This window comes from Oryzias melastigma, linkage group LG5 (assembly GCF_002922805.2).
Source record: "Oryzias melastigma strain HK-1 linkage group LG5, ASM292280v2, whole genome shotgun sequence".
In the NCBI taxonomy this organism is placed as follows: Eukaryota; Metazoa; Chordata; class Actinopteri; order Beloniformes; family Adrianichthyidae; genus Oryzias; species Oryzias melastigma.
The window spans coordinates 31636619-31651178 of NC_050516.1; the positions used below are offsets into that span (position 1 = coordinate 31636619).

General features: G+C 35.1%; 1 protein-coding gene across 2 annotated transcripts in view; it reads left to right on the plus strand.

Annotated features, from left to right (window-relative positions):
• The window catches only part of rad18 (RAD18 E3 ubiquitin protein ligase), a 59533-nt gene that overhangs the window by 28892 nt on the left and 16081 nt on the right, over positions 1 to 14560 (plus strand). For both annotated transcript variants that reach the window (XM_024271150.2, XM_024271149.2), the window contains exons 8-11: positions 2081 to 2151; positions 2322 to 2382; positions 7970 to 8101; positions 12436 to 12562. In XM_024271150.2, the coding sequence (XP_024126918.1) occupies positions 2081 to 2151; positions 2322 to 2382; positions 7970 to 8101; positions 12436 to 12562 (391 nt within the window). The remainder of the gene's footprint in view (positions 1 to 2080; positions 2152 to 2321; positions 2383 to 7969; positions 8102 to 12435; positions 12563 to 14560) is intronic.

Genomic DNA, 14560 nt, shown 5'->3' on the forward strand with positions numbered 1-14560 from the left:
CTGAAGATGCTGAAGCTTTTTGCTGAAAATTCTTGATTCAATTTACTTTAATTGCTGAAGGGATTTGCTGAAAATGCAAAATCTATTTCCAAAATGTTACATTTGCTAAAAGACTTGAAATTTTGTTAAATAACTATGAAAGAGCGCTGAAGTTAACGTAAATTTCAGAAAAATTTATAGTAAAATTGCTTAAAAATCCCCAATACATGCCAGTTTTGCAAAAATATTTAGTGTGTTGCCTAAATACTAGCTAAACTCCAAAATAGAATAAAATTCCTCTGTAAACTAAATTAGTTAAAAACGTTAGCCTATTGCTAAAATAGAGGCTAAACTCTAAATTAGCCTAAAAAACCTCAGTAGATGCCAAATTAGCTAAAAAAAAAGCTAACTTGTTGCTTAAATTCTAACTAAAATCCAAAAATACCCTAAAATTCCTCAGTAAACTAAATCAGTCAAAAAAAATAGTATGTTGCTAAAACAGAAGCTAAAATCTTAAATAGCTAAAAAAGAATCTCAGTAGATAATAAGTTAGCTAAAAACATTAGCATGTTGCTAACCTCAGTAGAGGCCAAATTAGCCCCCCAAAAGCTAGCACATTGCTTAAATACTAGCTAAACTCCCAAATAGCCTATAATTTCTCAGTAAACTAAATTTGTCAAAAACATTGGCCTGTAGATAACAAATTAGCCAAACATTTTTTCATGTTACTAAAATATTATCTTAGCTCCAAATTAGCATAAAAAATACTAGCTAAACTCCAAAATAGCCTGAAAATCCTCAGTGAACTAAATTAGTCAAAAATGTTAGCATGTTGCTAAAATAAAGGCGAAACACTAAATTAACCTAAAAAACTCCAGTAGATAAAAAATTTGCCAAAATTATTTGCATATTGCTAAAATATTATCTAAGCTTCAAATTAGCATAAAAAACCTCAGTAGAGGCCACATTTGCACAAAATTAAGCAAACATTGCTTAAATACTAGCTAAACTCCAAAATAGCCTGAATATCCTAAATATACTAGATTAGTCAAAAACGTTAGCATGTTGCTACGATAGAAGTTAAACTCTAAATTAGCCTAAAAAAGTCCAGTAGATAACAAATTATCCAAAAACTTGGCAAAAGCATGTTGCTAAAATATTACATAAACTACATTTTTATAAAAGATGAAAACATATCCCAAGAATATATTTGAAAGGCTTGTTGCTAATCTACTTAAAATGAGATTTGAAGACTTTCTCATAATCATTTTTGAAGTTTAACTAGTATTTTAGCAACATGCTAGCTTTTTTGGCTAATTTGGCATCTACTAAGGTTTTTGGGGGCTAATTTGGAGTTTAGCTAATATTTTAGCAACATGCTAACGTTTTTGACTAACTTAGTTTACTGAAGAATTTTTAGCTATTTTAGAGTTTAGCTCGTATTTAAGCTAGCTTTTTTGACTAATTTGTCATCTACTAAGGTTTATGGAGCTAATTTGAAGTTTAGCTCATATTTAGGAAACACTAAATATTTTTGCAAAATTAGCATCTTTTTAGAGATTTTTAAGCAATTTTACTGCAAATTTTTCAGAAATTTAGGTGAACTTCAGCACTCTCACACTTTCTAATCTTTCAGCAAATTTAACATTTTGCAAATAGCTTTAGCATATTCAGCAAATCCTTTCAGCAATTGAAGTAAATTGTGACACCATTTTCAGCAAGAAGCATTCACACTAGCGGTATCGCATGTAATGGAACTTTTCAGGTTTATTGATTTTTTTGTTTATTTTTATACGTGTTCAAGAAAGAGCTATAAATAACAGTGTAGTTCATGTGGATGCTGAATCTTTGATTTTTTTTTTTTAAATGTACGCTGTAAATCACAAGTGTATTCTGCTAGACAAAGTACTGGAAAGTTCCCAAAAGTACATTTTGTTCTGAGGCAGCAACTTCAGGTGAGCTGTTTTCATCAAGCAAACATTCACAAGAACAATATGTGTTTACAAAGCTCTAAAGAGTACCCAAAAGAACCTGCCGTCTGCTGTTCAGCTGCTGAAAATAACAGTTAGCTTCCGTTCATTATATCACCTTTCTCCAACAGCTGAAGAGATTGCTAAAGAGGTGGAGGCCAACGAGAAGGCGAGAAGTCAACTCCAGGGGAAAATAAAACCTGTATGTACTTTAAGTGAACCCCTAATGACTGATAACAAGCTGAAAGGTGGTTTCATTGCTGCCCAAAAGCTTTATGTGGATACGAGTTTTAGGATGTATGCAAAGACTTACCATGTAAACAACTGCGGGTCAAACAGAGTCACAACTGTTCTTAAAATGCTCTCTCCAAGGTCATGGTGTTCTCCAAGAACCAGTCCGTGGAGGAGATTGAGGAGATACATTCCAACTATAGTAAGTGCTTTTCGTGCCCTTTATACAAATATTGTTTCTGACTCTTGGTGTTGAGATCCATCCAACTTTAATAACTGTGTCGTCTTTTTCCATATTCTGTATTTAAATAAGAACATCACGATTGGACATTGAAAAATACACTTTGTGTTGTTTAAAAGGAATGTATATTTGTATAAACATTTCTTAATTCCTCCTTTAAAAAAATCAAAAAATTAAAGCTACCACATATATGGACGTGTGAAGACAAAAAGCTTTGTGTACATTGGTGCTGCTACAAATGATTCTTTTTTTTATTTATTTCATCCTTTGATAAACACGTTTTTTTAAAATGATTTTTCTTCCTATTTGTTCCTGCTGGTTAAACTACTTGCTGATGTGATGAACAGTGATGGGCTTTTTTCTCACATTTCTTTGTAACTCTCCTGAGAAAACGTCTGGAACTGAAAACAGCGGCTTATATTTGATCCGAATTTCCTTCAGGAAACATTCACAAGCTTTGAAGTTCTTCTTCTCCATCCTTTGAGATTCGCCTGCATTTGTAGAAGTGCATTGATTTGTTCTGATGTCACTGATGGTGTTATTTTTTTTTAATCTTGGATAACAATTCTTACACCTGCTTTAAGGACAGCCCCAGTTTGTGGCTTTAATCTGCAATCATCTTGAAAATCAATATCACTCACAGTGTTGAAAACAAGGTTTTTGAAATCTTATTTTTTAAATAGCAGCCACAACCTGTGGTCAGGTGTGTCATTAATATTTAGAAATGCAGGTTGTTCCTCCCTCTCTTCCAAATATTTCTGTTGTCACTTTAACTTATATTTATTGAACCACAAACTCATTGAATTACAGTTTCCGCCAAAGCCGTTTGTCTCCAATAACATTTTGGCAGCAGATGTAAATGTCAATCATTGAAGTGCTCCAAGCCTCAGTTTTTGGGATTTTTACACACAGTTGAGTGAATGTTATTGAGCATTCACACTGAAGGGATTCTGCTGCTCCTCTCCGTACATTTTACAACACTTAAAAATCACACTTTCAGCTTTTAGCTCGTTCAGGACATTACTGCTTGTATGTTTGGTATTTATGAACAGTTTTTGAAATGTTTAGCAAAATATGTCCCATAGGAAATGAATACAAAAGTTTTCAAATTTCAGAATTTTAAGTAGATTAGCAACAAGCCTTCTAATATATTCATGGGCTGTGTTTTCATCTGTCATAGTAATTAAAAAAAAAAAGTTAACCTAATGTTTACCAACATGCTTTTGCTAAGTTTTTGGATATTTTTTTATCCATTGGGTTTTTAGGCTAATTTAGAGTTTATCTTCTATTTTAGCAACAAGCTAAAGTTTTTGACTAATTTAGTTTACTGATGAATGTTATGCTATTTTGCTAGTATTTGCTAGTATTTGCTAGTATTTAAGCAACGCTACCTTTTTTGGAGCTAATTTGGCCTTTACTGAGGTTTTTTTTAATGATCGTTTTGAGTTTGGCTAATATTTAGCAACATGCTAACGTTTTTGGCTAATTTATCATCTACTGAGATTTTTAGGCTAATTTAGAGTTTAGCTTCTATTTTAGCAACAAGCTAACGTTTTTGACTAATTTAGGTTACTGATGAATGTTATGCTATTTTGCTAGTATTTTTCTAGTATTTTTTGCTAGTATTTGCTAGTATTTAAGTAATGCTATCTGTTTTGGGGGGCTAATTTGGCCTATACTGAGGTTTTTTTAACGATAGTTTTGAGTTTGGCTAATATTTTAGCAACATGCTAACATTTTTAGCTGATTTATATCTATTGAGGTTTTTTTTTTTTGCCTAATTTGACCTCGACTGAGGTTTTTATAAGCTAATTTGGATTTTAGCTTCTATTTTAGCATAACGTTTTTATTCATTTTACTGAGGAATTTTAGCCTATTTAGGAATTTAATGTGTATTTAGGCAATGAGCTAGCTTTTTGGCATCTACTAAGATTTTTTTGGGCTTTTTTGAACTAATTTGGCTTTACTGAGATTTTTTTAATGATAGTTTTAAGTTTGGCTAATATTTTAGCAACATGCTAACATTTTTAGCTAATTTATTATCTACTGAGGTTTTTTTTTCAGTTTTTTTATAGCTAATTTAGATTTTAGCTTCTAGTTTAGCAACATACCAACGTTTTTGGCTAATTTAGTTTACTGAGAAATTTTAGACTATTGTTGGAGTTAAGCTAGTTTTTAAGCAACGAGCTAGCTTTTTTGTATAATTTGGCATCTACTGGGGTTTTTTAGATGATAGTTTTGAGTTTGGCTAATATTTTAGCAACATGCTAACGTTTTAGGCTAATTTATTATCTACTGAGGTTTTTTTTATTTGTATTATTTTTATTTTTTTATTTTTAGGTAATTCAGAATAGCTTCTATTTTAGCAACATACTAACGTTTTTGGCTAATTTAGTTTACTAAGAAATGTTAGACTATTTTTGGAGCTAGTATTTAAGCAACGAGCTAGCTTTTTTGTCTAATTCGGCATCTACTGGGGTTTTTTGGGCTAATTTGGAGTTTAGTTCATTTTTAAGCAACACACTAATTATTTATGCAAAATAGTTTTTTTAAGCAATTTTACCGCCATTTTTTCAGAAATTTAGGTCATCTTCAGTGCTTTTTCTTAGTTCTGTAATGAAATATCCAATCTTTTTAGCTAATTTAGCATACTGCAAATCGCTTTTGCATTTTCAGCAAATCCCTTTAGCAGTTAATCTCATCACCATTTTCAGGTAAAAGGTTCACACTAGCATTATCGCAGGTAATGCATCTTTTATAGTTTTATTGACATTGAATTTTGGCAGCTCTGTATTTAGAATGTTTTTTTTCTTCTGGTGTGCTTTCAGCCGCTTGTACCTAAATGTCCTCTCACAATCCTGTCCTGATATATGAGCTGCAATGCTGAAACAAACACATCTTCACAATAGTGCAGTAATATCATCTTCACAGCTTTATTTTCTGTAAACTTCATGTATACGATTCACAGAAAGGACTCTACATCATGACGCCAAGAGAGCCTGCATACAGTGTTGCAATATTCATACGTTTCCCTCCTCTAAAGCCAGAACGGCAGCGCTGGAGGATTCACCGTAGTTCAGAGTGGAAGTGATCCAAATGAAAAGCTTGTTAGAAATGACTTTATGGAGCTAACTTTAAACATGCTGGAGAAATGGATGTGACTCACAGGAGGTGAGCTCTAAAAATAGCTGCTCCGCTGTGATAACCTCTTGATTTATCGGAGAAGGGTGTGGATGACTCACTCTGCCAGCATGTGGAGTAGTGTCTGAACAGATAGGAATGTGAAGCAGAGTGTACACATCCACACTGAATCCACCAGGAGCTGATGTCACATCTGACTGCTACCAGAGAGTCGGCTGCTTTCTACCAACAAGAAGAAAAATGTTTTTTATTTAAAAATATAAATTGCATTTTGCACAATTAGAATTTAATTAAAGCAAGTTTAACTGTTTGGGAAAATATTGAAGTGGCCACTCTTTCCACGAGTGGATGATTTTAGGCTTTTAATGACAGATTTGTGAGGATTATGTTGTCCCCTCCGATGAAAATCACGAGTTTTTCACATGTATGTGTGGCGTTTTTCTTATGAAAGAGAACAAATGTAATAAGAAATCATTTCTGAGTATTTCTCCTTTTAAATCAGGACAGACTGTTTGAATGAATGATCTTCTTTCCATCAACAGCTCTGCTGCACATGCACTAAACCCTCATCTGTTCCTAGTGTCTAGTTCAGGTTCTGGAGAAGAGAAGATGGTATCTTCACATTGACTGCAGTCAAATGAGCCGCCGTTCACATTTCTGTGGTCAAATCAGCATCACTGGATTTTTGGTGTGAGTTTCATCCAATACTTACGGTAGCAGGACTGAGAACGCTGGAAAATCTCCACCAGACTCCACGGAGCTTCTTGATGTGACCACGGAAATGTGAACGGCGGCTCATTTGACCGCAGTTGGAAAGGATTGTAAATCAATGAAAGAGCATTTTGATGCAGGGCTGGCTCTGGGCATAGGCTAGCTAGGCACCCGCCTAGGTTGCCATCTGCTGGATGGGGCGCCAAATTGCAATTATTTTTTTGACACACAACTCATTTTGTGTAAAATGTAAAAAATAATAATAATTGAAATCATAAATAAAATAACTCACAAGTTTGACAATCAATAATTTTGCTTGGTGGAGGAGGGGGAGGGGTACGCGGTGTGGTCGCTGCTTCTTTAAAGGGTCCCTACCTTGAAAATTTTCCTTTTTGAGGTTTTAAATGCATTTTACTGATCATTCCTCACTATAAAGAGCCCCAAAGCGGCATTTTGATCCGTCCATGTATTTAAGCGTACTCCTCTAAAAACCTGCTCTGTCTGTAGCAGCCCCTCCCATACCCACGAAAACAAGCGGTTGGAAACGTGCTGATGTAAGATCGATGCCAACAGCTTCCTCCAGCAAGAGTCTGCTCTGACAGCTCCGCCCCAGACTAACACAACCTTTAATTTATCCCCTTATCCAGTAATGATCAGGAAAAAAACTTTTATTTTAGATGCAGAATACCGTATATATTCCAGTTGTCTTCATTAAAATCCAGCTCAAATAGGTGTTTGATACTTTTTCCGCGGCGCTCCTTTAAGCTAAAAGAGTCTTTGGTGAACTGGAACTTTTGGGAATGTTTTTTAAATATAAGAAATGTTCATATGGAGACTTTAAACTTGCTGGTGTGTGCCGTCGTCATCCCGCCCCTCACATTGTTGTTTTTGGATCCCAGCTGAAGCTCTAATCATCGATCAGGGTTTATGGAGCACATAAGAAATTAAACAAGTATCCACAAATAAAATAAATTGGGTTTTTAATGGAGACGGGGCCCTATTTTTCTTTTTTAATAGCTGTTATGTCAGATTTATAAAAAGAAGTTTGATATCAGATTTGAAAGGAGATTACATGTTGACAACAAGATAAATCAAGGTTGAGTTACGAAATGTGCAAAGCGTCGTTCTCATTCCGGTCAGGCTCGCGGGAGCTGCAGTCCAACTGGATCTGTTCAGATCTCCGTCTTCTGCACGAGTGGAGGCCATGGCGTTCGGAAAAAAAAAAACAAGCAAACCATCTGATCCTTGAAGTTGTGTTTAGGATTGCCCCAGGGTCTCTTTCCAGTAAAACATGGCTGTAGAAATTCACCTGGGAGACTCTTTGACAGGCGCCGGAGGCTCATCTGCTGGCATCTGCAGGAAAACACCTCATTTCAACACCCGCCATAAATTAGGAAAACACGCCGAGCTCTTGTTTGCTGCTCACCCGTCCATGATCCTGTTTTTTCTTTATGAACACCGGTTGCAGCTTTGTCTGGATGTGTTTTATTCTTTTAGGCGTATCGATCAGAGAATCTCAGCAACAACATAACCTTTCTTTTAAATAAGATCCTGTTCTCTCGTTGGGACGGAATCACGCAGCATTAAGGTCAAACTCGGCCCATGTGTAGGTCAGATGTTTTGCCATTTAGACCATCGATTTAATTCAATTGTGTTTATTCAGGACGATCTAGCATATGTGATTGTGTGTCTGCAGGGAAGCAGCACAGCAGCGACTTCTCCAGGCTAATTGCTCAGGTCCGAGGTCGCCTGGGGTCCAGCAGACAGCGTGGGGATGCTCCCGGAGGGTCTGAGAGGAGAGAGGCTGTTCAGGAGTCGCACTCCTCAGGTACTGCAGCACTTAGACAAACATTTAGTCTCCTAACGTGTTGGAGTCCTTCAAAGACCAAACATGAAAAGCATCTTCAAAGCGTTTCTAAAAATGCGATCTATCACAGTGGAGCTGTCTTAGTTTTGCAAACCAGCTTTCTCTGTGTGTGTGAGGCCTTTAAAGAGGAAATCCTGATCAAAGCTTTCACCTGGGATGGAGCTCATCACAGGGAGGAGAACCACGGGGCACATGTTGGGTTAACAGGCTGGACCGGACGTGAAGGATCAGCAAGAACATGTTTTAAATCAGTTTAATTTCCTACTGGGAGTAGGAATAACTGACTCCCTGGTGTGTGTGGAGAACACTCAAGTACTGGGGTGTTAAACTCAATCGCACAAGGGGCCAAAATCAAAAAACACATTAGGTCGCGGGCCGAAATGGATAAACATTTATGGAACACTCTAGAACTACATTTTTAAAACTTTAAAACCGTAACTTTTTGCCATAATTATGAACAAAATATATAGTATTATCTGCAATAATGCAAAATTTGGCCACTAAAGATGCTAGTGCTGATAGCTGAAGATGCTGAAATTGATAGCAGAAAACACTGAAGCTGATAGCCAGCTAAAATATTAGCTAAATGGCAAATTAGCCCAAAAAAATCTTAGGTAAGCCAAAACAGCTAGCATGTGGCTAAAAAAATAGCTAGACTTCAAAACATCCCAAAAAACTTAAAAAAAACTAAATTAGCCAAAACAGCTAGTGTAAAAAAAAAAATAGCCTAATAATTAGCTGTAAATATTAGCCTGACTCCAAAAGGGTCTAAAAGACTTAAAAAGTAAAGCCTAAATTAGCCAAAATTGCTAGCATGTAGCTGAAATATTAGCTAAATTCTAAAATATCCTAAAAAATACCAATATAGTCCAAAAAGCTAGCACACTGCCAATTTTTAAAACTTTAAAACCGTAACTTTTTAACATAATTATGAACTAGATATATAGCATTACCTGCAATGATGCTAGCCTAAATGCTGTAAGCTGAATTTGGAAGCTGAAGATGCTAATGCTGTTCAATGATGAAAATTATAGCTAAAAACTCTGAAGCTGATAGCTAGCTAAAATATTTGCTAAGTGCCAGATTCGCTTAAAAAATGAAAAAAATGTAAGTCAAAACAGCTAGCATGTAGCTAAGAAAAAATAGCTAAACTTCAAAATATCTTAAAAAAAAATTTTAAAAACCCAAATTTGCCAAAAAAGCTAGCATGTAAATATTAGTGGAATTCCAACACAGTCTAAAAAATGCTTAAAAAAATCCTAAATGAGCCAAAACAGCCAGCATGAAGCTGAAATGTTAGCTAAACTCCAAAATATCCCAACATATCTTAGTAAATGCCTAAATAGTCCAAAAAGCTAGCAGAATGCCAATTTTTAAAACCTTAAAACGTAACTTTTTAAACATATATATAAATAATAAAAGGCAGTAATATAATTCCTGAATAAATCAACTTAAACCTTAAATAACTTTCAATATTTTACTCTCCATAAAAATACAATTTGTTAGAAATTAGCGTAACATAACACCGGCCCATTAATTACAATAAATGATAATAATAAATAAATTTCTTTGCACTTATTATGATTGAGTGTCAAAATAATCTGTTACTTGTCAGGCGATTTGTGCTTAATTTAACACTCAACAGACTTTATTTGTGATGATAGGTCGCACAGGGACAGCTGGTCTTTGTTATATTGTCCTGCTCACTCAAAGTTGTGTAGCGTAACCTCAGTGCAGCTGTCTTTTCTCTGCTAAGATGGGAGCTCAGAGAACACCAGAGAAAAATGTAATGCAACAACACGGACGTTATTTGAAGCATTTATTAACCTATTTGCTTATGAAACAGGATTTATGTTTTAATGCTGACTCAACATGATCCTCTTTCTGTTCTTCCATGCTTTTTTGGCAAATTGTTATGCTGTGAACGAGATTCACGCAAAAAATTAATTAATTTGTCGCCTCCTAAAACTGTTCCTGAGCTTGATTCCACCGCCTTGTGTGGGAAGAGCAACAAGCTAATGTTTTTAGCCTGATGGCTACACAGAAGCATAGTAAATACCTGCTCTGGATGATAGTAATCCTCCGTGATTATCTTCTTCAGGGATCAGGATTTTTTTAGCCCATTTTTGAGTGGGCTGATACCATTTCTCCATGCAGGGGCATGAAGAGAAGAGGGGGGATAGCCAATGGGAGCTCCCCTCCGCTCTCCGGAGGAGGCTCTGCCGTGCAGAGATACACCTCAACACCTCCTTCGGATGCAAACGTTTCATAAAAGTGTCTTGTTTGAGTTTTTGTGACGAACTGGAAGAAAAAAAATCCCAGAATACGTAGAAACGCGTCTTTATTCTATCATGTATTCGTGTGAAACCCCGCCAAATATATATATATACAGCTGTGTGAATGCTCAGTTAGCATTCACACTATAGTGATTCTCCTGATCCTTTCAGTACATTTTTCGACTCGTAAAAATTCAATCATACTTTCAGTGATTTCAGTAATCTTGATATTAAAACGTTCAGCTTGTTAAAGACATTTCTGCTTTTATTTTTGGCATTCACGAACTTTAAAATTTTAAGGCAAAATACGTCCATAAGAAATGAATGAGAACGTAGTAGAAAGTAGATTAACAACAAGACTTCAAATGAATTCATGGGCTATGTTTTAACCCTTTATATGAATTATTTAAAAAAATTGGAGTTTACAAAAATATTTTAGCAACATGCTAACATGTTTGGCTAATTTGCTATTTACTGTTTTTTTAGGGCTAATTTAGAGTTTAGCTTCTCTTTTAGGGTAACATTTTCAGGCTAACATTTTGACTAATTTAGTTTACTGGGGAATTTTAGGCTATTTTGGAGTTTAGCTAGTGTTTAAGTAATGTGTTAGCTTTTCTGGCTAATTTGGGATCTACTGAAGTTTTTTAATGCTAATTTATAGTTTAGCTAATATTTTAGCAACATGCTAATTTTTTGTCTACTTAAGTTTTTATAGGATAATTTAGAGTTTAGTGTCTATTTTATCAACATGCTAATGTTTTTGACTAATTTAGTTTACTGATGAATTTTAGGCTATTTTGGATTTTAGCGAGTATTTAAGGAACGAGCTAGCTTTTTTTGACTGACTTGGAATCTACTACGATTTTTTTGGATGAATTTGGAGTTTAGCTCATATTTAAGCAACACTCAATATTTTTAGCAAAATTGGCATGTTTTAGGGGTTTTAAAGCAACTTTATTATAATTTTTCAAAAATTTAGGTCAACTTCAGTTCTCTTTCATGGTTCTTTAGCAACATTTCTAGTCTTTTGGCAAATTTAACATTTTGCCAAAAGCTTTTGCCTTTTCAGCAATTAAAGGAAATTCCGTCACCATTTTCAGCAAGAAGCTTCAGCATCTTCAGCAACTACTTTCTGCAAAAAGCTTTCACACTAGCATTATCGGTGGTAATGCAACTTTTCTAGTTATTATTATTTTTTTATATTTAGTTTTTCTTCAATTGCAATAGAAATATTTGTCTCACTTCTGAAAGTATGAAGTTTTCCTCTTAACCTCTTTTTACATTGTTCAGCACATTTATAAAATAATAAATGAGGCGGTTAACCCTTTAATGGAACACTTCAGCAAATACAGTCGTCATTATTGACCTGGTGCATTATCACTGAACATTACATTAAATAGCTTTTTTTTCCAAATCTAATTTAGCTTTTATCAGATATTACAGCTTTTTAGCTCCGTTCACAATTATCCAGACTATTAGAGCGATATTACAATTTCCTTGGCTTGGCCATTATGTTTGATTCTGCAGTTTAGCATGTACTTTGACCTTTTTGGAAGTATAAAATGTTATTCATCTTTAAAAAATGATTTAGCGTAATTAGTATTTGGTAACCTATTTTCAATAGAGGTGATTCAAAGTGCCGTGTAGAGTTTAGTATTTTAAAGTTACACATGTACTTTTGAAAAACAATGATAATTGTATTATTTTATATATTTTTTAACTCTCTAACAACAGTGCAGAAGAGATGTTCACACTGTTCAACCATTGTTACTTTCTGGGTTCCACTACAGTGCAGCTGCTTTTTAGTAAATAAAGATTTTATGGATATTTCTATCCATTAAGAGCTTTTAAAACTTGATTTTTATGGATTATTTTTCAAAATTTTAATCTAATCAAAGTAATCAAAAGCTGTAAATTATAATATTTGTTGTCATGAGGATTCTGGCGCTGAGACGCGAGTTTGCTCTGTCTGTAATGAACTTCTCTAACTGCTCTGATGTTCTCGCCTGGCCTCTCCAGCGGAAGCAGCAGAGCCGCCGAGTCACGTGGTGGTGAAGGTAGAGGATGAAGAAGTGGATGAGAACAGGTCTGCTGCAGGCTTTGAGCTGTCCTCCAGCCCAGCTCTAAGCGACGTGTCCATCAGCAGGTAAGTTGATGAGAACACAAACACTTCCTGATTAACTGACAGCCGCCGGTGTGAAATCGCACATTTGTTCTGCCTGATTATGGGGCTTGAGTGTAATTACTAACACAGAGTCTGAAAGGGAAACGTAACAGCCTGCAAACAAGACGAGCTCGTCCACAACACCACCAAAACAAGAGATTTAAAACAACTCAGGAAAACAAACTTTCATACATTTTGTATTCGACTAGGAATAAAATAATCATGTTTGTGATCAATAGTTTGTTGAATTTGAAGATAGTAGTTGCAAAACTTCATTTCATAATTTAAGACTTTTAAGTTATTAGATAATCCAAACGTAGAGATGGTCTGTTGCAATACGATTAGCTCACGAATGTGACGAGATAAAGTAAACTGAAATATTGAAACCATCGACTGTAGAGAGATGGACCGAGTGAGTGACGCCACCCGTACAAAAGGCCTTCCCTCCGGCCCCAGCCACATGAAACCAGTTTAGTCGCCATTTTTCCGGGAGACGGACGCCACCATTTGGAGCCAGTCGACACTGATTGGTCCGAGTCGTTCCGAGTCACGTTTTTAGGGCAACTACTGTCGCCAATTATGAGGAAGTTTGTTCAAAGTCAGCATCTCTTCTACTGAAAGTGGCTCAGGAAAATCTATCAATTGGACATCATGTTTTAACTGAGGAATCCAATTGGTCAGTTTAGAAATATTGGAAAAATAGGATTACCAAAAAGATGTGAAGAAAAATGTATCAGAGTAATAATGGTCATCAGTAGAATGACTGAGTAATAGCTGTTTATTTCTCAATGGAAGTCTATGGGATTTGTTGGAGCCAGCAGGTACTTCCTGTTTGGAATGTAAAGGGGGAGTGGTCAGTCGGTTCTCTATGGTCTATGATTTAAACTAAATGTTCTGTTCCTTTGAAGTCCCACTCCAGTCATCTTTTTTATTTTTTATTATTTTTTTATTTTTGGTCTGTTTTATTATGATTTTTGTTGTTTTTTGGCAAAATAAAGAAACTTGTGTTGTTCTCTGGGACATAGTTTCTGCAGAGCGGCAGGAGTTCATTAGAAATCTAAGCGTGGAGTAAGCCTGGGCTGATTTCCTATGATTCCTTTTGTTTACATGGTTCCCACTAGCTTACGGCCCCTCATAGCTCATATATCCAGATTCCAGCTCAGACGAGGAAAACAAAGACGTTCATGGATCTGTTAGTCTGGAAGTGGATGCATCAGAATGGAGTGGAGCAGGTTGCAGTTTGTATGTAACAACATAAAGCTTTGTCAAACTGCATTTTTCGTTTGTTCACAATTTGAATAAATAAATACTCAGAAATACTATATTAATCTTATTTTTTTTTTTTTATTTATGTCCTCCATCATGAGAAAAAGCCAATACGAACATGTTAAAAACTCCAATAAAACATTTTTTATTGAAGTGGGTCTTTAACTTGTGAATGAACGACTGAACATCAGTAGCAAATATTTCTTTGTTCTGTTTTATTGGATGAATCCTGAGTAAGAATTCACATTATAGTGATTCTCCGGCTCCTTTCCCTGCATTTTCAACAAGTAAAAACTCAACCACATGTTCAGCAATTTCAGCAATCCTGGTATCAAAACGTTCAGCTCGTTCAGGACATTACTGCTTGTAGTTTTAGTTTTCATAAACTTTACAATTTTTGAAATACTGAGCAAAATATGCTCCATGGGAAATGAATAAGAAACTCTTCAAATTTATTTTTTTTTTTAAATAGATTAGCAACAAATCTTTCAATATTTTTATGAGCTGTTTTCATCTTTTATAGTAATTTTAAAAAATGGCATTGAATTGTTATAGTAGCATTATAATAGCTCATTTGAGTAACTTGGAATCTATTCTTTTTATGCTATTTTAGATTTTAGCTAATATTTTAGCAACATGCTAACGTTTTTGGTTGGGGTTTTTAGGCTAATTTAGAGTTTAGCGTCTCTTTTAATAACAGGCTAATGTTTTTGA